Source organism: Natator depressus, chromosome 8, assembly GCF_965152275.1.
Source record: "Natator depressus isolate rNatDep1 chromosome 8, rNatDep2.hap1, whole genome shotgun sequence".
Taxonomy (NCBI): Eukaryota; Metazoa; Chordata; order Testudines; family Cheloniidae; genus Natator; species Natator depressus.
This window is the reverse complement of record NC_134241.1, coordinates 80,043,077-80,070,748: the sequence shown is the minus strand read 5'-3', so window position 1 is coordinate 80,070,748 and position 27,672 is coordinate 80,043,077. Positions and strand designations below refer to the sequence as shown.

At 43.7% G+C, this 27,672-nt stretch overlaps 2 protein-coding genes across 2 annotated transcripts in view; both read left to right on the top strand.

The window, feature by feature from the left end:
• Positions 1–27,672, top strand: part of ADGRL2 (adhesion G protein-coupled receptor L2) — a 473,176-nt gene that overhangs the window by 210,043 nt on the left and 235,461 nt on the right. The window lies entirely within an intron of this gene.
• LOC141992407 (myb/SANT-like DNA-binding domain-containing protein 7) lies at positions 2,513–4,340 on the top strand. Its single transcript, XM_074961459.1, has 2 exons — positions 2,513–3,244; positions 3,824–4,340. Exons 1-2 carry the CDS (start codon positions 2,662–2,664, stop codon positions 3,907–3,909), a joined length of 669 nt encoding a protein of 222 aa, XP_074817560.1. The 5' UTR covers positions 2,513–2,661; the 3' UTR covers positions 3,910–4,340.

Genomic DNA, 27,672 nt, shown 5'->3' with positions numbered 1-27,672 from the left:
TGCTTGGCTGCCTCACATTAGTTTTGCTGGAAGAAAGTTGTTCATTGTTCTTATCCATTTTCCCCTTCAGGATATTTTTATATGGTGCTTTACAATGATTTGGTTGTAAAAGCACAGACTGTAGCAGTAAAAATCTGCCATTGTCAGTCTCTCAATGAGCCCCATCACTTGCACCTGCAAAATTTCTGCCTGCATTTTGCACTCATCGTTCAATGATAGGCACCAAACTGAGTATTTACACCTCTAACTACTCAACTGGTGAGGAGCAAATGAGAGTGGATAAGCATTCAGATCTGTGCCGGCAACTCATGTTTGTAGGTATAAACTGTGATGGCAAAAAGGTGAAGCAAGGCCTCAAACTTTGAATATTTACCCCCTTATATGTATTATATCATACCCTTGCTGATTCTTTACCAGTGAGCTGTGTCTGTTCTCAGAGAGATACTAACCTTTCCTCACCACAAATTCTGGCAATAACACTGCCCCGTATCCACATGTGGATCCCTACTGATGTCTTTGTGAGTTCTGCACGCAGTTTTGTGGACTCTCTGTATTCTCAGTGGCCTCTGGCTCAGAGCTAAGAAATCTTAGGGTCTTCAGCCAATGAAGACTACTTTTGTGAGTCAAGAGAATAGGATTTGGCATAAAGTATTGCAGAAAATGGAGCATTGCTTTATCCCCTGACAGCGGCAGAATGGAAAGAAGAAAATGGGAGGAGAAGAAGAAGAGGCTGAATATGGGGAACTAGCATTCTTTCATTTGTTTGGTTCAGTTTAAGCAACGCTGTAGGGTCAATTAAAAATAAAACATCCCATTTCATGGAATTAATTTGATAGTTGCAAGTGGATTTGAAGGGAGCTTCCATGAGTATGACTGGTTTTTCAGTGGGCGTCTACTTGCTACCTAGTCTGAGAACTTTCTTATGTTTTATTCTTACAGTAATAATGGTATCTTTATATTTTATGGGGAGGGGGGAATGCCAACTTCAAATGAAGGAAAACACAAAGGGTGGCTTCATGCTTGTCACTAGTCACCCAGGAAGAAATCATCCAGGTCACTTACGGTCCGTATTTATTTGACAATTGCCTTCTGGATCCTTTTACATATCAATATACCATCAGTGATGTAGCAATGTCTTATCTTTGTATGGCTTCTCACAGGCTGCTTCAGTGATATTCTGAGGCAAGCACATTTCCAGGATACATATTAGAATCAAGAAGTAAAAATTTAATGAAATGGAAGAGTAGTGTGCTTTTTTATGAGATTTGAACAGCTGTCATCTCCAAAATTTCCCTCTCCAAATCATTTTTGACTTTGAACAAGCTTTTACACAGCCTGGATGATGATGGGGCTACACGTCTAACTATTAATGTTAACTATGTATTGTTGTGAGGAACTGACATATTTAAAAAGAACTGGTTAATGAACATCTTTCATTACATATCAAGTAGATTAGTGCTGTGGTAATTGAAGAGAATCCAATCAAACTTTAAGAAAAGAATACTGGTACAAAACGTATGAAATATAAATTAGATAGTATTAATTTAGGACTAGAATTCTGCCTTTAAGGTACACTCTACAGTGGCAGATGCAGAATCATACTACTTCTTGAGAGCTCCCGGAGGCATTGTGCCTGAGGAAAGTATAATTCCTGCAGAAGCTCACGGGGTATGTTGGTCAGAACAGTCAAGACTGTACAAAAGATACATCTACACTGCACAGCCTTTTGACAGCAAATAGAGTACAAATGCTACATGCCTCCTTAGCATGGGTATAACAGCAGTGTAGATGTAGGCAAGCAGAGTAAAGACAGGGAAAGGCTTCAGCAGCAGGGAAAAATTTTGGAGGGGAAAGTCTCCACCAGCACCCTACGGCCGAGCCCTTTCCTGCTGCCTCTCCCTGCCAGAACCTTTCACTGCCATGTGTAGCTACAAAGTCCAATATGTGGACGCAGCCTGCAGTTCACTGTGGTGTGTAGCTACATATACCCTATGTACTGCTGTAAGTGTTGTGCAATGTAGACGTAGTCAAAGTGTTGCATGTCCAGTCAGGACCAGCTCTGTTGCCCAATGCGGAGGAAGATAACAGGGTAATTTGGGAAGAGTAGATCCCAATCTCAGGACCGAGATTGGGTCTGAACCCTTGTGCTAGGATGTATTGGGGAACCCTTTGGATCTTCCCCTCCTTGTGCATGTGCTTACAGAGCCAGGTCCAATGTGGCCCTTAATGGCACACATTCTACATACAACACAATTTTGTTTGTTCTTGTTTTGCAGCTTTTAAATACCATTAAAAACTTTACTATGCCCTGGTCTACACTAGGACTTTAGGTCGAATTTAGCAGCATTAAATCGATGTAAACCTGCACCCGTCCACACGATGAAGCCCTTTATTTCCACTTAAAGGGCTCTTAAAATCGATTTCCTTACTCCACCCCTGACAAGTGGATTAGCGCTTAAATCGGCCTTGCCGGGTCGAATTTGGGGTACTGTGGACACAATTCAACGGTATTGGCCTCCGGGAGCTATCCCAGAGTGCTCCATTTTGACCGCTCTGGACAGCACTCTCAACTCAGATGCACTGGCCAGGTAGACAGGAAAAGAACCGCGAACTTTTGAATCTCATTTCCTGTTTGGCCAGCGTGGCAAGCTGCAGGTGACCATGCAGAGCTCATCAGCAGAGGTGACCATGATGGAGTCTCAGAATCGCAAAAGAGCTCCAGCATGGACCGAACGGGAGGTACGGGATCTGATCGCTGTATGGGGAGAGGAATCCGTGCTATCAGAACTCCGTTCCAGTTTTCGAAATGCCAAAACCTTTGTCAAGATCTCCCAGGGCATGAAGGACAGAGGCCATAACAGGGACCCGAAGCAGTGCCGCGTGAAACTGAAGGAGCTGAGGCAAGCCTACCAGAAAACCAGAGAGGCGAACGGCCGCTCCGGGTCAGAGCCCCAAACATGCCGCTTCTATGATGAGCTGCATGCCATTTTAGGGGGTTCAGCCACCACTACCCCAGCCGTGTTGTTTGACTCCTTCAATGGAGATGGAGGCAATACGGAAGCAGGTTTTGGGGACGAAGAAGATGATGATGATGACGAGGTTGTAGATAGCTCACAGCAAGCAAGCGGAGAAACCGGTTTTCCCGACAGCCAGGAACTGTTTCTCACCCTGGACCTGGAGCCAGTACCCCCTGAACCCACCCAAGGCTGCCTCCTGGACCCAGCAGGCGGAGAAGGGACCTCCGGTGAGTGTACCTTTTAAAATACTATACATGGTTTAAAAGCAAGCATGTGAAAGGATTACTTTGCCCTGGCATTCGCGGCTCTCCTGGATATACTCCCAAAGCCTTTGCAAAAGGTTTCTGGGGAGGGCAGACTTATTGCGTCCTTCATGGTAGGACACTTTACCACTCCAGGCCAGTAACACGTACTCGGGAATCATTGTACAACAAAGCATTGCAGTGTATGTTTGCTGGCATTCAAGCAACATCCGTTCGTGTGTTATCCTCAGGAGAGTGAGATATAATCCATGGTCACCTGGTTGAAATAGGGTGCTTTTCTTCAGGGGACACTCAGAGGAGCCCATTCCTGCTGGGCTGTTTGCCTGCGGCTGAACAGAAATGTTCCCCGCTGTTAGCCACAGGGAGGGGGGAGGGTTGAGGGGGTAGCCACGCGGTGGGGGGAGGCAAAATGCGACCTTGTAACGAAAGCACATGTGCTATGTATGTAATGTTAACAGCAAGGTTTACCCTGAAAGAGTGTAGCCAGTGTTTTATAAAATGTGTCTTTTTAAATACCGCTGTCCCTTTTCTTTTCTCCACCAGCTGCATGTGTTTCAATGATCACAGGATCTTCTCCTTCCCAGAGGCTAGTGAAGATTAGAAAGAAAAAAAAAACGCACTCGAGATGAAATGTTCTCCGAGCTCATGCTGTCCTCCCACACTGACAGAGCACAGACGAATGCGTGGAGGCAAATAATGTCAGACTGCAGGAAAGCACAAAATGACCAGGAGGAGAGGTGGCGGGCTGAAGAGAGTAAGTGGCGGGCTGAAGAGAGTAAGTGGCGGGCTGAAGAGAGGGCTGAAGCTCGAATGTGGCGACAGCGTGATGAGAGGAGGCAGGATTCAATGCTGAGGCTGCTGGAGGACCAAACCAGTATGCTCCAGTGTATGGTTGAGCTGCAGCAAAGGCAGCTGGAGCACAGACTGCCACTACAGCCCCTGTGTAACCAACCGCCCTCCTCCCCAAGTTCCATAGCCTCCACACCCAGACGCCCAAGAACGCGGTGGGGTGGCCACCGGCCAACCAGCCACTCCACCACAGAGGATTGCCCCAAAAAAAGAAGGCTGTCATTCAATAAATTTTAAAGTTGTAAACTTTTAAAGTGCTGTGTGGCATTTTCCTTCCCTCCTCCACCACCCCTCCTGGGCTACCTTGGTAGTCATCCCCCTATTTGTGTGATGAATGAATAAAGAATGCATGAATGTGAAGCAACAATGACTTTATTGCCTCTGCAAGAGGTGATCAAAGGGAGGAGGGGAGGGTGGTTAGCTTACAAGGAAGTAGAGTGAACCAAGGGGCGGGGGGTTTCATCAAGGAGAAACAAACAGAACTTTCACACCGTAGCCTGGCCAGTCATGAAACTGGTTTTCAAAGCCTCTCTGATGCGTACCGCACCCTCCTGTGCTCTTCTAACCGCCCTGGTGTCTGGCTGCGCATAACCAGCAGCCAGGCGATTTGCCTCAACCTCCCACCCCGCCATAAACGTCTCCCCCTTACTCTCACAGATATTGTGGAGCACACAGCAAGCAGTAATAACAGTGGGAATATTGGTTTCGCTGAGGTCTAAGCGAGTCAGTAAACTGCGCCAGCGCGCCTTTAAACGTCCAAATGCACATTCTACCACCATTCTGCACTTGCTCAGCCTGTAGTTGAACAGCTCCTGACTGCTGTCCAGGCTGCCTGTGTACGGCTTCATGAGCCATGGCATTAAGGGGTAGGCTGGGTCCCCAAGGATACATATAGGCATTTCAACATCACCAGTTATTTTCTGGTCTGGGAATAAAGTCCCTTCTTGAAGCTTTTGAAACAGACCAGAGTTCCTGAAGATGCGAGCGTCATGTACCTTTCCCGGCCATCCCACGTTGATGTTGGTGAAACGTCCCTTGTGATCCACCAGAGCTTGCAGCACTATTGAAAAGTACCCCTTGCGGTTTATGTACTCGCCGGCTTGGTGCTCCGGTGCCAAGATAGGGATATGGGTTCCGTCTATGGCCCCACCACAGTTAGGGAATCCCATTGCAGCAAAGCCATCCACTATGACCTGCACATTTCCCAAGGTCACTACCCTTGATATCAGCAGATCTTTGATTGCGTGGGCTACTTGCATCACAGCAGCCCCCACAGTAGATTTGCCCACTCCAAATTGATTCCCAACTGACCGGTAGCTGTCTGGCGTTGCAAGCTTCCACAGGGCTATCGCCACTCGCTTCTCAACTGTGAGGGCTGCTCTCATCTTGGTATTCATGCGCTTCAGGGCAGGGGAAAGCAAGTCACAAAGTTCCATGAAAGTGCCCTTACGCATGCGAAAGTTTCGCAGCCACTGGGAATCGTCCCAGACCTGCAACACTATGCGGTCCCACCAGTCTGTGCTTGTTTCCCGAGCCCAGAATCGGCGTTCCACAGCATGAACCTGACCCATTAGCACCATTATGCATGCATTGGCAGGGCCCATGCTTTCAGAGAAATCTGTGTCCATGTCCTGATCACTCACGTGACTGCGCTGACGTCGCCTCCTCGCCCGGTAGCGCTTTGCCAGGTTCTGGTGCTGCATATACTGCTGGATAATGCGTGTGGTGTTTAATGTGCTCCTAATTGCCAAAGTGAGCTGAGCGGACTCCATGCTTGCCTTGGTATGGCGTCCGCACAGAAAAAAGGCACGGAATGATTGTCTGCCGTTGCTCTGACGGAGGGAGGGGCGACTGACGACACGGCTTACAGGGTTGGCTTCAGGAGGCTAAAATCCACAAAGGGGGTGGCTTTACATCAAGGAGTAGTTCAGGCAGGACTTCACGGAGGGTTCCAATAAGAAATGGTGCACCTAAGTTATTGTTCATATTGGAACAAGGAGGTTAGCCTGGCCTCTGATTGATACATGGCTAGATTTACCTCGCTGCACCTTCTCTGTGAGTGACTGCAGTGTGACCTAGAGGAATGAGTCCCCTAGACAGGGGAGGAGGCAAATGAGTACAAAACAAATCTGGTCTATTTCTTGTTTTGATCCACTCCATCTATCTTTTACATCTTTGGCTGGCAGCAGACGGTGCACAAGGACTGCAAGCCATCCACATCTCATGGCTGCTCGGCAGAAGATAGTACAGTACGACTGCTAGCCATCCTCATCTCTTGCCTGCCTGGCAGAAGATGGCACAGTACGATTGCTAGCCATCGTCATCTCTTGCCTGCCCGGCAGAAGATGGTACAATACGACTGCTAGCAATCCGTATTGCCTGCCTGCTCACCATTAGACGGTTCAATACGACTGACTGCAGGACTAAAGAGAATGACCTGGTCAAGTCACCAAAAATTTAGTCCCTGCGCCCATGTCTACCCAGGCGCTCCCAGCCGACGTGGCCAGGAGCACCTCGGACATGACGAGGACGGCTACCAGTCCTACTGCACCGTCTGCTGCCAGAAGGCAATGGGTTGCTGCTACTGTGTAGCAATGCCGTACCGCGTCTGCCAGCACCCAGGAGACATACGGTGACGGTTACCTGAGCGGGCTCCATGCTTGCGGTGGTATGGCGTCCGCACAGGTAACTCAGGAAAAAAGGCGCGAAACGATTGTCTGCCCTTCCCTTCACAGAGGGAGGGAGGGAACGGGGGCCGGACAATATGTACCCAGAATCACCCGCGACAATGTTTTAGCCCAATCAGAGTGCTCCATTGGGCTGCTCTGGACAGCACTCTCAACTCAGATGCACGATTGTTTGCCGTTGCTCTGACGCAGGGAGGGGCGACTGAGGACACGGCTTACAGGGTTGACTTCACGGAGGGTTCCAATAAGAAATGGTGCACCTAAGTTATTGTTCTTATTGGAACAAGGAGGTTAGCCTGGCCTCTGATTGATACATGGCTAGATTTACCTCGCTGCACCTTCTCTGTGCGTGACTGCAGTGTGACCTAGAGGAATGAGTCCCCTAGACAGGGGAGGAGGCAAATGAGTACAAAACAAATCTGGTCTATTTCTTGTTTTGATCCACTCCATCTATCTTTTACATCTTTGGCTGGCAGCAGACGGTGCAGAAGGACATATTGCCTGCCTGCTCACCATAAGACGGTTCAATAGGACTGACTGCCGGACTAAAGAGAATGACCTGGTCAAGTCACTAAAAATTTAGTCCCTGCGCCCATGTCTGCCCAGGCGCTCCTGATCGACCTCACACAGGCGACCAGGAGTACCTCGGACATGACGAGGACGGCTACCAGTCGTATTGTACCGTCTGCTGCCACAAGGCAATGGGTTGCTGCTACTGTGTAGCAATGCAGTACCGCGTCTGCCAGCACCCAGGAGACATACGGTGACGGTTACCTGAGCGGGCTCCATGCTTGCGGTGGTATGGCGTCCGCACAGGTAACTCAGGAAAAAAGGCGCGAAAAGATTATCTGCCCTTGCTTTCACAGAGGGAGGGAGGGAAGGGGGGACTGACGATATGTACCCAGAACCACCCGCGACAATGTTTCAGCCCCATCAGGCATTGGGATCTCAACCCAGAATTCCAATGGGCAGCGGAGACTGCGGGAACTGTGGGATAGCTACCCACAGTGCAACGCTCCGGAAGTCGACTCTAGCCTCGGTACTGTGGAAGCACTCCGCCGAGTTAATGCACTTAATGCACTTCTGTGGGGACACACACACTCGAATATATAAAACCGATTTCTAAAAAACCGACTTCTATAAATTCGACCTTATTCCGTAGTGTAGACATACCCTATGAGTCTTAAGAGCATTGCTAGCCCACCTTGATGAACTTACAGGATCTATGCCTGAAATGTACGCAGGCTTGTTAATAAGAGACAAACCAAACCAATTTGGACAATTTGGGGGCATCTTTGGATGTACGATACCTGACTCTCCAAAGTTAGTCATATATTTTATTACAGACACATCACTGTACACGCCACCAGTGAGACTTGTTCAAACCAATCCCAGAGTAGTTGCCTAGGGGACCCTTTATAAAACCTTCCTGTTGCCATGTATAAATCACTCATGTCATGTGATGAGTGGTTTGTGGTTGGTGGTTTTGTGTTTAGGTTTTTTTTTCCTTCCCAGCATTAACAGCAGCCATTCCAGTTTCTCTGTTACTGTGAGACAAATAAGATCCAGTATGTGAAACTGGCTGGGAAAATAACTCCCCGAAAATTCCTAAACAAAAAATATAACAAAAAATTACTTTAAATACTTGGGAAAACCTTTAAGGTATTATTTATCTTAGGTTCTGTATTGTCATTTTTTTATAATGGAGACTAGCTCTTTAAGAATACCTCTTAAAACTTGAAATTATTCTATAACTTCTAAATACTTTTGTCCTTTTCCATTTAAAACGCGTTAATTTGTTTTCCTGCCTCTTGATTAGAATTAAAATTAATTAAGTTATTTTATTTACCAACTGCAACTTCCCAAACACCTTATCATGCCAGAAAACCCTCTTTGCTTGTGCACTTGCACAGTGATTAATGGGGGCGCAGCACTGGAAATAGTTATTGGCAGTTACAAAATGTTGCAGAATGAAATCCATGCTTTGGGGGGAGTGCAGCAGCTGAATGAAAGCTCCCAAAACTCCAAGGCATGGCCGGGGCCGGGGGAGGGGGAGAGATACACGGATGCTGCATCACATTTTAAGGACCATTACAGGCCAGCTCTCCCTTTGTTTGGGAGCGACTCAGCTGCTAGTCTAGAGTAGACCATAGAGTCAAGGGTCCTTGCACTCCAGATGTTACCAGTCCAGAGGCAGTTCTTGAGCTCAGGGTGTGGTGGCCCTCTACGGGGGTGGGGAAATGGGAGAGAAAGCTGTCCCTAATGCTTGTGGAGATCCCACTTTTTCATGCTGTGAGGGTTCTACTGGTTTATCAAATAAATTAGTTTAATGGATGTGCTACCTCCTCTGCTAACATCTCTAAATAACTCTCAATGTTAGCTGTCAACTGGGAAATCAAATAACCATCAAACTATTGAACAGGACCAATGCCCCAGTCTACTTTCTTAGTCTTCTCCACTGGGAAAACACTACACATATTAAGACAGTGCAAACCAGACTCACTAGTTTTTCCTCATTTACTCTTAGCCAAAAAAATCTCCCACCAAACTGGAGAGATTAGTAGAGAATCTGATAGCAGCTAATTGTCTGGGGTCAGGGCGGGGGCGGGAGAAGGGGGTGAAGTAAAGCCACTGAATCTTTTTGATGGGACAGGAAAGGAGGAAGGAGAAATTGTGTTTGAGAGATCAAATTCGGAAAGTACCTCTGCTGAGGAGGAATTGTGCCAAAGGGACAACGGCAAGATACCAAGTTACAAAAGGGAGCCAAGGGTAAGCCACACTGAAATCAAAGGAGTCCCACTGTGGAATGAATGGAATGTTCAGAAAGGGAAGACTATGTATTGACAATCCGGCTTGATCTGCATGTCAAAGCCCACATCCACTATATAGAGACATGCATTGCTGGAAGAATGCTCTGATAAACAAAGTGCTTGAGGCCATGTCATGTTTTCCTCATCTGCCGCTTTCAGGACAGGTACATAGCATGAAACAGAATGCCTTCTTTTCCCAGAAACCTCAGTGTACTAAAGGGACAATTGAGATAAACGGTAACAGGCACATTTTAATGACTGGGACGAAGAGCAGCACCAGCAATAAAATTCACTAGTGCACCATCACCGTTTTTGACTGAGAAAGAAAGAAAGAAAGAAAGAAAGAAAAAAAATCACATGATTTTTCTCATCAGCTTATAGTGGCTCAGAACTCTCCAATGAACTCAAACTATTTCAGTCTAAGGGCTTGTCTACACTGGCTCTTTACAGCACTGCAACTGTCTTGCTCAGGAGTGTGAAAAAATACCCCCCCAAGCACTACAAGTTTCAGCGCTGTAAAGTGCCAGTATAGACAGTGCACCAGCCCCTCACAGAGGTGTTTTTTTTAGAGCCAGTGACTACACAAGCCACGTTAAAGCACTGTCGCAGCAGCTTTAACGTTGCCAGTGAGGATGTGCCCTAAGTGAAAGAACATCTTCCCGAAAGAACAACTTACATGTGTGATAATAGATCTTTTGTTGTATTGGGAATAAAAGAAGTTAGCCACAGCCAACTCTGGAAAAAATGTCTGCCCTGAATTGCCCAAATATTTATTGCATAATCTGAGCGCATATTCAGGATTATCTGAATGGGTCAGACTCCCTCATAGATTTCCACCAGAACTTCAACAACCCATCCATTAAACTCTCTCTGGAACACTCCCACACTAGCATCAACTTCCTGGATACAACAATCCACTTCAACAATGGAACCTTACAGACAACCATATACAAGAAACCCAGAGATCACCACACTTGTCTTCATAGATCCAGTAACTGCCCTAAACACACCAAGAAACCTGTTCTCCACAGCCAGGCACTCAAATACCACAGAATATCCTCTGAGGATAAAGTCTGGGATATGCACTTTAACACACTTAAAACTGCCTTCACCAAACAAGGACACTCCACCAGAGAAGTAGATTACATCATGGAATGGGCCACGCAGATACTTCTGTATTGAGGCAGGTTCTCTTAGGGTAAAACCCACTCTGACCACACAGCCCTATTGTCACTTACCGGACCCCATTACCAGGACCGAACCTGCAGAGTCTGCAGGTTCAGCTGATCGCAGCTCCCACTGGCTGCGATTCGCCATTCCAGGCCAATGGGGGCTGTGGGAAGGGGCAGCCAGCACATCCCTCGACCCACGCCATTCCCGCAGTCCCCATTGGCCTGGAACGGCAAACCGCAGCCAGAGGGAGCTGTGACTGACCGAACCTGTGGCCGCTGCAGGTAAGCAAACCATCCCAGCCTGCCAGTGGATTTCCCTGACGGGCTGCGTGTCAAAGGTTGCTGATCCCTGTACTAGACTACTGAACTCAGTTCATTTCAGAAGCTGGGACTGGCTAAGCAGTCAGGCAGGAACCCAAAAAATCAGGCTATCTTGTGTAATTTCAAATACCTCTGATCTTGGCCAGAATCTGAAAATCCATAGTCCTGTACATTGCCCCTGTAAAGTTCTAAGCAAAGGCATAGCTGGCTCTTATTTTCATGAGACCAGTTTGCCCATCCCCATAACTCACATAAGTTCTATCTTTTCCAACTTCTAGTAGTCTTGACTTTGATTGCATGGTAAAACAGACATTCACATCAGAAATGCTCTTCTTTTGCAGTCCTGAAAATTTCCCCTGTGCGAAATTGACTTCTGAGAGAGGACATGCCCAAGGCCCCATGCACAGCGTAAGCCCTGTTTAAGACTCTCACGTTAAGGTCTTAACTAAGGCTTAAGTAGTGCACAAGAAATGGTAGGGGCCCTCTGCTCTGATTTTCACCCTTGCTGAGTTTGTCTGATGCAGATAATGTTAGTGACGCAAGTCTAGTGCCATGTGGTTTACTCAGTTGTGCATGGCTCATTTCATATGAAGATACCAGGCTAAATCCAGACTGGGTATTGGTGAGCACCGCTCATATTGACTTCAGTGGAGCTGCACCCACTCATACCACCTTTGAATTCATCATACTACATTAAAAATCCTCAGATAATAAGAGAGGGCTTTAAACAAGAAGCATTTTTTTAGTAAAAAGATGGATTTACATTACAGCTAAGGCTGCTTTGTTGTGGACATATTGTTTTCAATTGAAGAAAAGTGGGCCAGAGAGACTTTAACCTAGTTAGGAGAGGTTGCGGGGTGGGTGCGGGGGGAATTGTTTTGTTTTGTTTTTGTTTGTTTGGGGTTTTTTAGTTATCAGTCATTAAATAGAGACAAAAAAATCACAGGGGGAGACTTGTAAAATGGTTCTTGTGATCCTCAAGGGCTTTCTTTTAGTCTTTTCATCAACAGAACTGGTCTATATCATAAGTCTTATTTATAAGGAGGCTTTCAGGCAATTTCACACTGCTTTTCTCTGATGCAGCCCAAAAAAACATGTAAACCCAAGGGATTAGTAGCAATTTAGAGGGAAAATAGTGTAAAGTTACACCATGAACTGAGCCAGTGCAGCTGGCTTGATGCACTGTTCCCTACGGCTACTACAGTGAATGAAACTTATCTAAGTGCCCCCAGTCCACTCCCACACTGCTAGTGGACTGAATCCTTTGTTATATTGTGCCCTAGAATTACTCAGTCTCAGGGGGCAGTCCAGTCTTTAATGGCCTGCAGTGTGGAAAGAGAGAGGAGCTCACTATCTAGGAACTGGAAGCTAAACCTCTTTTTATATTTTTTTGTTGTCAGTAACAATTGGGCAGCATAGTAAACAAAATGTTTACTCAGGCAGTGCCAGTTGGTTAGCCTCCTTTGATTCAATTACTGGCATGCTATAATATCCTAAAATGGAAAATAAATTATGGAATTACCAGCCCATTGTGGGTCAATCTAGAGTTACTTAAAAAAACCAACAAATCGTACCAATTATAGTGCTTTACAACTGGTCCAGACTGATAATTAATGATACTGCAAATCACAGAACCTTATTTTGAGAACGTATTTTCTCATTCATTTAATTTCAACTGCAAATCAGTTGCTCAAATCCTAACCAAAATACTTTTTATGTACTTTCATCTTATGTCAACTAACTTATGTCAACTGAATCTACATTTTATATTTAAGCAGCTACAAAAATCATTATATAAACAATTGCCTTTCTGTAAACATTAGAAGTATACATATGCAAATAAAAGTAACTAGTCACAAATTTCAGTTCAGTCTTAAATGTGAAGACTATAATGCCCATCAGCTTCATTTTTAGAATGAGAAGGCTTGAAAACCCATTGCGTTTTAAAAAATAAAGATTGGGAGGAAAAAATTTGCAAATGAAATTCTGATTTTTTACAGGGCTGCTGTGGTTACAATTGTACAGATTAATCCAGTGATTTCATGTTTGCATATCTGCCATTTACATATAAATGCCAAAAAGAGACATGAAAGGCCTTATTTAGGTCCTGATCCTGTTGAAGTCAATGACAAAATTTCCTTTGGCTTCAAAGTTGAAGAATCGGGCCCATACAGCAGAGTTCTGTAATCTTTGTGGTCTAGATTCCCACAGTTTTACTGCTCACTTTGAGTAGTATTCATTTCAATGGAATTAACTCAGAGGGTAGGCTACTATTCCATGTGAGTCAAGATTGTAGAATCTGGGAGTTTTCCTTGATAAGTCGTGCATGATTAGGCTCAGCCCCTTTTCACTGGAGTGTTGTCAGGATTAATTTGTTAATGTCAGTGCAGCACTTTGTAGATATAATAAAGAAAATAAAGTGACTTTGGTGATGAGTGCCATAGAAATGCTTTTAAATGAATAAAATGCCATCTAAGTGCTCAGTATTATTATGATTACTGCCTGCATTTGGGAAGAAGTGGTTAAATACAGTGGGATGTGGGTGTAAAATTACATTTTAAATGGTTCTATTTTTGAGATTACTTATCAGCATGATTAGTGTGATAATAATTACATTTATCATTAATAATGCATTTTTGGAAAGTTAGGCAGAAAAAGCTAACAAGTTTCATTTTGATTTTGCTAGAAATGCACAGCTCTTTCCAAAAGCAATCTGGGGAACTTGTCTCTGGAATGCAGCTGTGTAAGATTTCACTAACATCTTGCAGGTGGAGCCTAATTTTAGTTCAGCCTTGAGAAGGGGGAATTGTTTTCCCTCTGATATGCACAGCACCATAACAGCAGCAAAGCAGGTGGAGCCTTAGACAAGTACTTGTTTACTTTCTTGTTTAAAAAAAAAAAAAGAGATGATTCAAATCGTTAATCATACAGTTTCGATTTGATTTTAACGAGTCTAACAAGATAGTCTGGAGCACATTTGACCTACTGTGACTCAAATGTGGAACAAAAGCAATTAAATGTTCAGAAATGAACATTGAATCCTAAATATAGCGGAGAGAGAGCTAGGGAATGATGGGAAGAAAAATTTTGAAATACATATGCTCAGCCACAAAAGAAGAGCTGCAGAATCGGTCTCAGCAGCCTCTCATTTAGGATTATGAAGTTAGCTCAGCATAGAACTTTGACTACTGCTTGTGTCACTGAAAAGAGAACTGTACCAGGAGATAAAGGCTGAATCCTGTGGAGACTACTTACTATTGCTAACTAGTCCAGTTGGCAAAATAAGATGAAGATTATAAATTTTAATGGTTTACTAGTGATAAGCTTAGTTTTTAGCCTGCCAAAAAGCCTTAATCATTAAGTGGTGAACAACTTGTAATTTCTTTGTAAATTGTTTATGAAGCATCTCAATTTGTACCCAGTATGGGCCTGAGAGTAAAAACTCTTATTCGCACCAGTACCATTGGAGCCAACAGATAAGCTCTGTATCATTCCCTGAAAAAGGACAGTTTTCTACCCGTGGCAACTGCAGCAATTTCTAATATGGAAAAGGTGTATTTAATGATGTTTTAGTTCTCTATTAATGCAATTTGGCAGCTAAAAAGTAAGGCAAGCGCACTCCAGCAAGTGCTCCTCAGACAGTCAAGTTGTCCATAGCCCACAGTTTGAGAACTAGCAAATCTGTGTCCCCAATTGTGCAAAGACTTATGTGGCTGCTTAACTTTCTGCATTCAATAGTCCTGTTAAGTCAATGGAATTACTCAGAGTGCATAAATTAAACAGCTACTTAAGTCTTTGAAGGATCAGGGCCAGTGCCCATTTGGAAGAACAACTACACTCTTATGGATAGGTTTCAGAGTAGCAGCTGTGTTAGTCTGTATTTGCAAAAAGAAAAGGAGTACTTGTGGCACCTTAGAGACTGAATGCATCCGATGAAGTGAGCTGTAGCTCACGAAAGCTTATGCTCAAATAAATTTGTTAGTCTCTAAGGTGCCACAAGTACTCCTTTTCTTTTTACTCCTATGGATAAGGTGCCATCCAGGTGGAAATTGTATTACCTGCATAGACAGTGAACTTCTTTATTTCTGCCAGGCAGAGCTTTTTAAAGGAACTGAATGGGTGACTCTGCTGGCCTCTGCAAAGAACTATTGTTTCATTTGTTACCATTTTCAGGAATCCTTCTGGGAGTTCATAGTTACAATTTTGTTCATTACCCATAAGTATATAGACACTGCATTCCAAACACCTCAAAGTCTTAATGAGCTGTTAAAGGAGATGTCTCAATTTGTCTCCATCAACAAGAAGTATTCTTAAATAATTTCTAAAGAACTGTAAACTGCTCCTGCATTGAGAATTAGGTGGTTAATTAAAGGTCTATATGCTGTGCTCCTTTCTTTCCCCTTCCTCTAACCAGATGTGGCATGTCTAAATGTCTGCTGAAGAAGGAAAGAATTTACTTAATCAACTAGGTTATCGTCAATTATCTCTTAATAACAGTCATAATGACATAGGACCTTTCATTCAAAGATTCCAAAGTCTTTTATGAATTTTACAAACTGCCCACCTACTTCAGAAATACAGCAATATCTGGGGTGGAATGCTGGCTTCTCTTTAAGAAGTATTGGAATCCATCACTTGATGCTGACAGGCCTGTGGAGCTCAGGTGAAATGAACAGGGCTGCTTTCAGGTGGCTTAACTCTTATCTCTCAGAGGTCTGTTGTCGTTTGGGGGGGTGTTTTCTTCACACCCCTGAATGACAACAGTGTAGACCAGGGGCGGGCAAACTTTTTGGCCTGAAAGCCACATCGGGTTTCCGAAATTGTATGGAGGGTCAGTTAGGGGAGGCAGTGCCTCCCCAAACAGCCAGGCATGGCCTGCCCCCCCCACATCCGACCCCCACCCACACTTCTCGCCCCCCGCTTCTCGCCCCCTGACAGTCCCCCCGGGACTCCTGCCCCATCCAGCTCCCCCTGCTCCCTGTCCCCTGACTGCCCCCGGATCCCCCGCCCCTGACTGCCCCCTGCCACCTCATCCAACGCCCCCTCTCCTTCCTGACTGCCATCCCAGGACCCCTGCCCCATCCAACCACCCCTTTTCCCTGACTGCCCCGGAACCCCTGCCTCTAACTGCCCCCTGCCACCCCATCCAACCCCCCCTCCTTTCTGACTGCCCCCCCCGGAACCCCTGCCCCCATTCAAACCCCCTGTTCCCTGCCCTCTGACCGCCCTGACCCTTATCCACACCCCCGTCCCCTGACCACCACCCCAAACTCCCCTGCCCTCTATCCAACCCCCCCTGCTCCCTGCCTCCTTACCGCGCTGTCTGGAGCACCAGTGGCTGGCGGTGCTACCGTCGCGCTGCCCGGCTGGAGCCAGCCATGCCTCCACGCAGCACAGGGTCAGGCCACAGCTCTACAGCTGCACTGCCCGGCAAGAGCTTGCAGCCCTCCCCTACCCCCCCCCCACGCCCAGGTCTTTGCACCGGAGGCACAGTGAGCTGAGGCTGTGGGGGAGGGGGAACAGCAGGGGAGGGGCCAGGGGCTAGCCTCCAGGGCCAGGAGCTCAGGGGCCAGGCAGGAGGGTCCCGCAGGCTGGATGTGGCCCGTGGGCCATAGTTTTGCCTGCCTGTGGTGTAGACAAAGCCTAAGTGAATACATGACACAGCTGAAAGAAAAGCTAACTTTTAGAAGCAGGTACAAATGAAGCGGGGATCATTGTATTCCCATTCCCATTCCTTGAAGTTACTAGGTGTTTTGGTACTCAGGAAATGCAGGATGAGGGCCGCTGGTATGTTTTATAGCAAAGAATACATGGACATAGACATTTTTAAATATTTTTTTATAAAAAAAATGTTTTCTATTAAGTTTGATTCTGCAAACATTTCCTAGAGACTGCTTCCACTCTCCAACATTTCTGGTGATTTCAGTTCTGTTAACCCCTAATAAATCTACCTGGGTTCTCCCACATTTCTGATATTTTGTAGCATTTCTTTCTTACTCCTGAGAGAAACTTCTGGGTCTGATTTAAAAAAAAAAAAAAAATTAAATTAAAAAATGGTGCCAGAACTACCCAACCCATTTCAGAGCTTACATTCCTGAATCAGAACTGTGATAAGGCCTGATCCTGGAATGGAAGTTGAGAGCACTCTTCACCTGATAGGACTGAACCCAGGATTGATTGTCAATAGCAATAAGTCCCAGTCCTGCTTCCACTGAAGTCAGGGAAAGTTTTGTCTTTGGATAACTGTAATATTTCAGCACCTGCTATGTAAATTGGAGTTGGATCTGCTACAATGATGAAAATAGTTATTCTTGCAACTAACATACATAAGGCCTGAATTCTGATTTCATGTACACCAGTGTAAATCAGGAGTAACTCCAGAGAAGGCAATGGAACTAGAAACTACTGTCATTTCTGCCATATCTAAAATGATATATTTGTCAAATAAAAGTAAATAAGCACCCCTGAGTATTGACCGTAGAGGCCAGAACTAATGCAAGACAAAAATAACAGTTCTATAACTAGACTCTTTAACATCATTTTGCATTAGAGGCAAGCATTAAAGACCATATACTCCCTGTACCTTTGCCTTAGCAATGAGATTTCTGCCACTATGTTATCAATGAGATCTGATGCTCTGAGGCATAGGGTGATCACTGCAGGGGTCAGGAAGCCATTTCCTGCTACTAGACAGCATTGCATAATTGCCTAGGTTGGTTGGAATTCTTTTGTGCCTTGCCCTGGAGCATTTGATATTGGCTGCTGCCAGGAATATGGTCCTGACAGGGCTGGTGCAACCACTAGACGAACTAGGCGGCCGCCTAGGGCGCCAAGTGGTTGGGGGCGGCCAAAAGTGCGCTCCGGGGAGGCGGTGTAGCGGAGGTGAGCTGGGGCAGACGGGTGCAGGGAGGGCCGCCTGCAGCAAGTAACGGGGTGGGTGGCACACGGGGGAACCGCTCCCCGTCCCAGCTCACCTCTGCTCCGCCTCCTCCTCTGAGCACGCCACCCCCCTGCTTCTCTCCCTCCCAGGCTTGCGTGCCAAACAGCTGATTGGCACTGCAAGCCTGGGAGGTGGAGAAGTGGCGGCGTGCTCAGGGAGGAGGCGGAGCAGAGGTGAGCTGGGGTGGGGAGTTAGCGCACGGCTCCCCGGGCCGAGGGGAGTTGCCGCACGGCTCCCCGAGGGGGCGGCGAGGAGCCTCAGGGCGGAGGGAGGGGTGGGGAGCTGCCGCAGGGGGGGCGCTTCAGGGCGGGCGGGGGGGGCAGCGGGGAGCTGCCGCGGGGGTGCTCTTCAGGTCGGGGGGGGGTGCAAGGTGGAAGTTTTGCCTAGGTGCAAAACATCCTTGCACCGGCCCTGGGTCCTGATCCTGTTTGGGAGTGTTATCACTGATGTCAGTGGGGAAACTGGATCAAGCCCTAAAGCTGTTGCTTTAAACTACTATGGTAAATCCATTGACATGAACAGGAGGAACTCAGGGAGTTCCACTGTGGATCAAGGGCAGCCTATGGCACTGGGGATATAAACTAATAAATTCTCTAGCAATATGTTAGCACTACAGCAGATGAAAAATTCCATGGGAAATTTTTCAACCACAGAATACTAAGGGACTTGATTATATTATTCTTCTGTTTCCAGTGGTCTTATAAGTTCAGATTGGAGACATATTTGCGAGCTAAAAGATCATAATAATATCTTAATTTCTCAGAGGACATCTTTACAAAAGAACTGTATGAGAAAGGAGTTCTTTCAATGAAATTGTGAAACAAGAGCAGATTAATTTATTGTGAAAGAGCTGGGGACTTGCTGCTGCCCCAGAAATCAGCCTTTATGGATCTGTACTGTAAAGAACTGCCTCTACTCCAATTCCACTCTATTTGATGAGGATTCCTGAAATCTTAATCAGATCTAACAGCAATCCCTTTTCTCTGCCTCCCCAACTCCCTATTCTTCAATTGCACTGCCTTTAAAAATAAAATAAAGCTATTTCAATGAGAAAGAGAAAAGGAGGGAATGAGAGGGTTTTTTTTAATTAACATTGAAATTGCAAATACTAATTGTATGTTAGCATCAAACACTTTTTGTTGGTGGTAGTGTGGTGCTTTTTGTGTTTTACAAGTTTTCTGTAACCACTAATCAAACATGGATGCGTATCCGTTGAAACAATGTATGTAATTTGTTTACATTGTTAGTTGAGATAATTACAAAGCAAACACAATGGAAATAACTGGTTTCTTACTTTTCTGTGGAAAGCAGGAGGTGGGGGTGTGTGAGAGAACCTCAACCAACCAGCCATTGTCAGCTACGCTCTAAAATATTGCCTAATTTACAGTTGTTGCATATTAGCATGGCTAAGAATGCTAGGGACATAAAATGTCATGTTGAATATAGGGTGATGACTTCATACTATGGCAAGTCTGGGGATGTGACCAGTTTGCAGTCACAGAGAAATCAGCTTTAATTAATTTGAGTGCCAGCTCTGTGTATAATTACACAGCATGAGAGTTTGCATGCAAATGCTGAAATGCTGATTGTTCAAATACTTGCATTTACTCATTAATACACTGGGACTAAGCAGAATATAGCACACATAATGCCTGCAAGCTAATTTATATTATACCATAGTTAGCAAACAGAATTCAGATGGTTCTGCTTTCTAAAATAATAAGCACAAAATATAAGTCTGTCAGAGTCGTTGGTGATATACCTTGTTGCCCCCTCTTAGTAACCAATTTAAACAAAATGATGAACGTAGGGGTGTCAAAAGCATTTTGGCAGGATTTTACCTTTACATATTTATTTACGACAATAGCAACTTAATCTTGTATTTTAGAGTTCACTCTTTTATGTGCCAGTTGTTATCACATGTTGTCACTCTTTTCAATTAGAAAAAGCAGCCTGGAAACAAATTTAATTTGATAATAAAGGACGTGCCTGAACATAGGAATTGCCATAACAAAACATAGCCCATCTAGACTGGTGTGATAATGGACAATGTTAGATACTTTAAAATGTATATAACTCTGTTTCCTGCCTAACCATAACCTGTGTAATACTATACTTTGGGGGTTATTTCTTTCTGGCCTCAACTGGTTGTCAGATTATGGCCTGAGATAGCCACAGTAATTTTATCCAGCTTGTATGTATCCATAGATATTGTTCTTCTTCATATGTGTCTAATCATGTTTTTAAGAAATTTGCCTCAACAGTTTCCTGAGGCAGAGAGTTTCACTGATTTATTATAAGTTGGTAATAAAATAGTGTTAGGTGTTAAAGGTGTTGCTACTTAATTTCATTGAGAGTTCTTTTACTCATAAAGCATGTAAAAGGAGAACCCAAGAGGCCCTATCTTTATCTTTCATTAATTTATACGTAGCAGACACATTTGCTGTTATCCTTCTCCTTTCCAGGCTAAATAGTCCAGAGTTTTTAGCATCTCCTTGTATGGAATTCCTTTAATCATGTTGATGTCCTCTCGATCTCCTTGAACTATAGTCAGAATTCAGAGAAAAAGATTGGATACACTTATTCATAACAATTATTTTTATATACATCCATGCACAATAAGAGAAGCCTATATATGAACTTCTGCTATGTGTGTGCTTATTTGCTGGGGGGATGGGGAGGCGTTTGTTGGTTGGTTTTGGTTTTTTTAAGTATATTTTTCATTTGCAAAACATTCACATTTGTTAGGGTTATTTTCAATCACATAGAAAAATGTTCCTTTGTGTATTTTGATTATTTAAAGCAAGTTTGTTTCCCTAACGCATATGTGCATCCAGCACCACATGTTCATTGCCTTGAATGAATATGTGGGAATGTTGTTAATTTCCTCAAGTACACGTAGAGGAATGCTTTCTATTATCTAACGCACGTGTAGGGATGGTGCTTTCTGTGTCTTCTCTTTCGTATTGTTTATTTCGAGGAGGCTTCTTTTCATATTTGAAATATAATGGCTATATCAGGTTGCAGAGCTGGCTATCGACTGTATATGCATTACTTACAGAGGGCATTGAGTGTACTATTTAGATTGTAGTGCGTTAAAGATACAAGTTACTGATGCTTTATAGAATTATTGCTTAGTTTTATGAATTCAGGGATAACTGTCCTGAAAACATTTAGGCCTTAAGCCTGCCCCATAACAGCACAGGCATGTATTCCGCTAAAGGCAACAGGATGAGTGAGGTTCTATTGGACAGGACTCAGCACACGCAGAAAGTCCGCATCTCCTGCATGCTACAAATCTGTGCTTCATATGGGCTCAAGGTACAGTAGCATGCAGGGGTGTTTTGCAGACAGGGACATTGCCCGTGAATCTGTGGTTGTGTGTATATCCACCTGCCAAGCACTCACATATGGCTACAGATTAGCATGGAGAGGGTTTGTGGACTTGATCCTGCAAGATGCCAAGAATTCTAGCCCAATCCAGCAAAATACCTGCTTTCCAATACCAGTTTCCCCAAAATATTTGCAGAATGCAGTGTGGATGGGAGAAATTCCACAGAATTTTGCAGTGTGTCCAGCTGAGCTCCAAAGAGATTAGTGCTGAATAAATAATTGATAATAGAGCAAAAATGTGCTTTCCTTATTCCAAAATACAAGTCAGTCGCAACACTATAAAGGGGATAAGGAAGATTTCCAAAAGTATAACTCAGTATTAACATTTAATGGATGTGATACTTGCCTTGTTGTGAAATGTTATAAATCACTCACTGAGGGAAGATAACAGAATATTTGAGAAGTATATTGCAGGAGGGTTGTGTTGTTCTGAAGTAACACTGAAACAATGACCAGCTGTAGACAGTTTTATACCTTTATGACAAAGAGCTACTCCACTCTGATCATTTCCTAAGTGCAGATTCAGATGCATTTTTTAATTTTAACCTTTATATTCCAGTAAATCCTGGGAATGATCGTATTTTTTCTAATAAAATAATAATCTCTTATCATTACTTTTCTCACCCTCTTCCACGTTTTGTTAATAAATGATTTTATTCCCATCCCAGTTTTTAGCTTATTGTACCTTTATTCATTTGTGAACGCTGTTCATTGCATCTGAGTATAAAGTTAGGTGACCTGGCTACTTTCTAAGGACTTCATTCAGCCACCCTTACTCCTATTGAGACTGATTCTGATTCCAGTCTCACTCATGCTGAGTAGTTCCCTACTTCTCAAGTACTCTCGTGGGAATCAGTGGGACTACTCATGTGATTAACTGTTCACCATTGTATGGGGTTCACAGTCTGGCCCAATGGGACTACTCACAGAGTAACATACTACTCAGTATATGTATTCATACCAAAGTAGTAACTTTAATGGGACTACTTGCAGAGTAAGGTACAACTTAATGTGAACAAGAGCAGCAGAACTGGCTCCTATCTTGTTTTCCTGCTGTACTGCTGCTTGTTGTTCCTTCTTACATCCAGTTTTTTTGTGGATTAAGAAATTTAGTCAAATGTTCTTGCAGAATAAAAATGTGTCTGGTTAAAATCAAACAGGTCCCCCACAAAGAGAAAAATACAAATCCCATTTGTTCATAAATGTTTTGTTTTGTTTTTTTCGCTTGTTTGCTTTAAAGAAGTATATTACATTTATTCTTAATTGATAGAAAATGGAACTGGCTTTGAACAAAGTATGTTAAGCAAGCCCGAGGTCTAAACAATAGGAATAGCTGTAGCCCAGATTTTACCAGCTGAGCTTTCTAATGTTTTTCCTCACTAAACAAAAGAACTTTAAACTCTCATTCATAAATTCACCTTGCAACCTTATACACTATCATAATGAACCTTAGGAGCCACATGGGCACCTGATACAAACTCCTTTGTTGATCAGAACCTGGCCTTTTTCTTTTGATATTTGGCTGCCAGGCGGAACATTAGCTGATTTCATATTTTCATTATATGTATTTAAAGGGAACTCAACAGTGAATATTCTATAGAGGTTAGCCTTAGAGAAATAAATCAATCCCTGTTTGCTAGGGGAAAACTCACCTAACATAATGGGTCACTGGAGTTTCTGAATATTTTAGATATACATATTCTTGTGTAACTCATTTCACTTCTGAACTTTTTGTTAATCCTTCTACTTCTGTAGCTTAGATAATTGGCATATTACAGTATTGTTAGCCCTGAAGACCAGATACTGTCCTCTATCTAAACAGTGAACCATAGTTAATATTATTGGAAGTTGAACTTGCAGACTGAGGGCACCATGGATTTTAACAGTACAGGTTGTCTTGAATTTCATTGCCATACATGACTCCCATTGACTTCAACTGGCTTATAAGTGAAACCAAGGCTATGGTTCATTATGGGTCAGATTCACCCCTGGGAAGACAGCTAACACAAGGGCTTAATCAGGACTTAAGCTGTATGCAGGCTTTGTACTGACCCTCTGCAAAGGGTGAATGTCACCTATAAGAAAAAAGAAAAGGAGTACTTGTGGCACCTTAGAGACTAACCAATTTATTTGAGCATAAGCTTTCATGAGCTACAGCTCATTTCATCGGATGTAGCTCACGAAAGCTTATGCTCAGATAAATTGGTTAGTCTGTAAGGTGCCACAAGTCCTCCTTTTCTTTTTGCAAATACAGACTAACACGGCTGTTACTCTGAAACCTATAAGAAAGAAGGGATCCTTCTAAAACTAGAGCTGATGGCTGGACCTGCTTCCACTGAACTCAGGGGGTGAAATCCTAGCTCTACTGAACTAAATGGGGAAGTTTGCCTTTGACTTTCATGGATCCAGGGTTTCACCCATGGAGTTCTGCCATCAACTTAAATGGAAGGGAAGTAGGATCAGATATCATGAGAGTATTTATCTTTAAAAATAATCCTTTGTAAATCAAAAAAAACTTAGCAATCAGTGGGGGACGCCCAGAAGTATGTAGAAATATCAAGAGATTCATCCATTCTCAAATTCAGCCACAAATTTCTGGGCTCATTCAGGTTTCAGAGTAGCAGCCATGTTAGTCTGTATTCGCAAAAAGAAAAGGAGTACTTGTGGCACCTTAGAGACTAACAAATTTATTTGAGCATAAGGTTTCGTGAGCTACAGCTCACTTCATCGGATGCATTCAGTGGAAAATACAGAGGGGAGATTTATATACATAGAGAACATGAAACAATGGGTGTTACCATACACACTGTAACCAGAGTGATCACTTAAGTGAGCTATTACCAGCAGGAGAGCGGGGCAGGGGTGGGGAACCTTTTGTAGTGATAATCAAGATGGGCCATTTCCAGCAGTTGACAATTATTAGTGGGTGAGATTCTATGTCCTGTGTTATACAGAAGGTCAGACTAGAACGGGGTTCCCAAACTTGGTTCATGGCTTGTTCAGGGTAAGCCCCTGTCAGGCTGCAAGACGCTTTGTTTACCTGAGCGTCCGCAGGTATGGCTGCTTGCAACTCCCAGTGGCCACGGTTTGCTGTTCCCAGCCAATGGGAGCTGCAGGAAGCAGCGCAAGCCAGGCCACCACTTCCCACAGCTCCCATTGGCTGGGAACAGCGAACTGCGGCCACTGGAAGCTGCGAGCGGCCATACCTGTGGACAGCTCAGGTAAACAAAGTGTCTCGTGGCCCGACAGGGGCTTAGCCTGAACAAGCTGCAAACCAAGTTTGGGAACTCCTGGACTAGAATGATCTTAATGGCACCTTCTGGCCTGAAAATTTACAAATCTATACCCTTCTCATATGAAGCTGGTTAATTACAGTGGTATATTTACCAGACACTAACATTAAGCTGTTGAATTAATGTATCATTTTTTCCATGAAGATCTGGTGATATCTTTGGCAAGTGTTGATACCATTTCTTCAAATTAGCATGTGGCAAAAGATACAGCTTACTGGCATTTAAACTGTGAAAAACTCTTGATAGCTGATGTTCACACGTCACTCACATCCTCTTGAGCCATGAGCTTTTAGACAGAGGTATTAAAGCAAACTCCATGTGAGGGAGATACACTGTACCTTTATCAATCCTATTCATACAAGGGACCAAATGTTAAAAAAATGTATTAAATCAGCTTTCTGCCTGTGCCTGTTCATTATTTTGCTGACTTGGAAACCTTGGAGTGTTTTGTATCCATTTCATTATCTCCAAATGCATGAACTGTAATGGAATTTACATAAAAATCCTGCTGGAGAGTGGAGACTTTACCGCACAGTAAGCTGTCCCTCCTAATCCAATCTTCCCCAATGCAGTTGGCCTGGCAGTTGCCAAACTCAAACAGCAGGGATCTCTTTTGTTCAGGAAAGTATGAATTTGAGCTTTAAAATGAGCAGAAGTCTTTTCTGTTACTCAGGATGCTTCCTCTTGCTGAGTTTGCATGAGATGTCTAGCAGGAAGTATTATTAAACAGCCTCAGAAATTAGCCAAAAAACCAATTATCTGGGTTTAGCCAGAGAAAGGGGCACAAAAGGCTTAGAGAAGTGAGCACTTGCATTTTCATTATTGAGTATCTGTGAAACACTGCAGCACCATTTGAATGTTATTATTAACCCTGTCAATAAAAAGATTTCATAATTTTAATCAGTTTTGAATTGCACTTGGAGGAAACTACAACTAGGAAATAAAACACAGTTCCTTTGTTTTCTTCTGTGTCATTTCACTGGACTCATAGTAGTAGGTATCTCAAAATAGTTTTAATCTTGTGTTAGATTTGTCATGCAGGTTGGTAACTACATGGGAATTTCAGACTGCTGCTTCACTCTTTACTTAAGCAAAAATCCCATTTACTTAAATTGGTGGCAGACAGAACACAGATGTTCCCTTAGAATCAGGTTAAATATCAGCTTCTAAAAAAGTCTTAGGGATGGAGTAGTTCGTCCTGTTTGTTTTTCCCACCCCGCATCTACCCCCAGATAAAACCTGGACAACAATCCTCACCTAGATATAAGAGATTTAAGGCAGTTCACAGTTTAGGCTCACATGGTTGTTCACTGAACCTTTTCATTACTAGTGAATTTCTATGGTTGTTGCAGAAGGCAGACATGTACATACCGATTTAGGAAGATTTGCTTAGATTGGCTGCAATTTTATCAACAAAACAACAACTAGCTACTCTGCCTCAGGGAAAGTACTCCTTGCAAATTACTGTAAGGGATGATGGCCTATGCTACTTCCCTCTTCTGAAAACATAATTGTGGGACTCTTCATCCTTTGTTTTCAAGGCTCCAGTCCCTCATTGTCTACATCTTATCACTGGTCACCCATCATTTTCATGTTCAGGCTCTTTGTTCCTTTCTCTCTGATGCTATATCCAGCACCACTGTTCTTCCCTGAATCCTTTTCAAAACCTACTTTTAGTCACAATCCTTCAAACAGGGATATTCAAATTATTTTCAAAGAATAAAAACAGAGAAGCAAGAGTTAACATGCAGTTAGAAGCTATGCAAGCTCATGAGCCGTGCAGTCACCATTAGAGCTCTTCGTCTGGGGTCCGTTGGTGTCTGCTGCTGGCCTCTCTTTATTTTTGCTGCAGGACCAGTAACCTTAAGAACCAGTAGATCAATATACTCTTTGCTGTGTTCCAGAATTCTAGTCACCAACTGGTACTATGAGAAACCATCTGGAAATTTTTCATCTGGAATTTCCAATAGCAGCTTCAATGGCAGTTTTTTGTCTACCTGCAGAATCAGATCTTTTTGTCAATACTTCTAAAGTAAATATGCCAAATTCTGCACTTAGTAAGAACATGACAATCCAGAGAAAGTCTGTTAGCTTCAATTAACTTATAGTGGTCTCCCTGAACGCACAGATTGCCCACACAGTACTATGGACAGAACGCTGTTACTAGCATTCTTTTACCGTTAAAGAAATCAACATTTGCTAGCAATTACCAGGCAGGGCTTTCTGAGATCACCTCAGTTTCCTTCGGTACTAAGAAGGGGAGATATTTCTGCTAACTGTGTGGTAATGGCTGGCAAATATTGCCATCTTCTTTACGCTGTTCTTTAATGTTGTTATATATTTACTGTTTAGGACCAAATTTTGACCTTCATATTGTTGTAAGTCGATGTGGGAAGGTCCATTACTCCATCTCTCAGATTTTTTTAAAAAATAGCAGCGCAGCCCCTAGCTAAGGTAAAATGCATGCTTGGCTTTTGTCTCCTAGAGCTCTAGAATAGCAGTTAACTTCTGGAAGAAAGAATTAATGGAGCCTACAGCAGTTAGTCTGTGACTGGGTCCCTCCAAATATTGCTGATGAGGACACAGTGCTAGTAAATTGAGAAGGAACCAAAAGGGCTGCCAAATTTTTTGCTGCAGCACTAGAAAATCAACAAAGTAACTTAACGCTTAACTGTAGAAAAGCACAATCATGAGAAGAATCAAATATTTTGAAGCATTCAAAAGAGTGCTACCAAAAAATCAAATCCAGATCTGCAGCCATGGTCACTTGGGCATAGCTGCTTTCGAAGGTGATAGAAGTGTGTAGGATTGGTCCTGACACTGAAAAGTGGTCGATGTGGTATGGTGTAAATGGATGCAATTCCACTGAAGTCAATGCAGCTGTGCTGATTTGTGCCAGCTGAGGCTCTGGCTCTTTATTTTTGCAG

Excerpts from the sequence above, each read along its gene's own strand:
- LOC141992407 (XM_074961459.1), top strand. The coding sequence starts at position 2,662 with ATGCAGAGCTCATCAGCAGAGGTGACCATGATGGAGTCTCAGAATCGC. Across the intron at positions 3,245-3,823 it reads AGGCGGAGAAGGGACCTCCG|CTGCATGTGTTTCAATGATC; the intron begins GTGAGTGTACCT and ends TTTCTCCACCAG.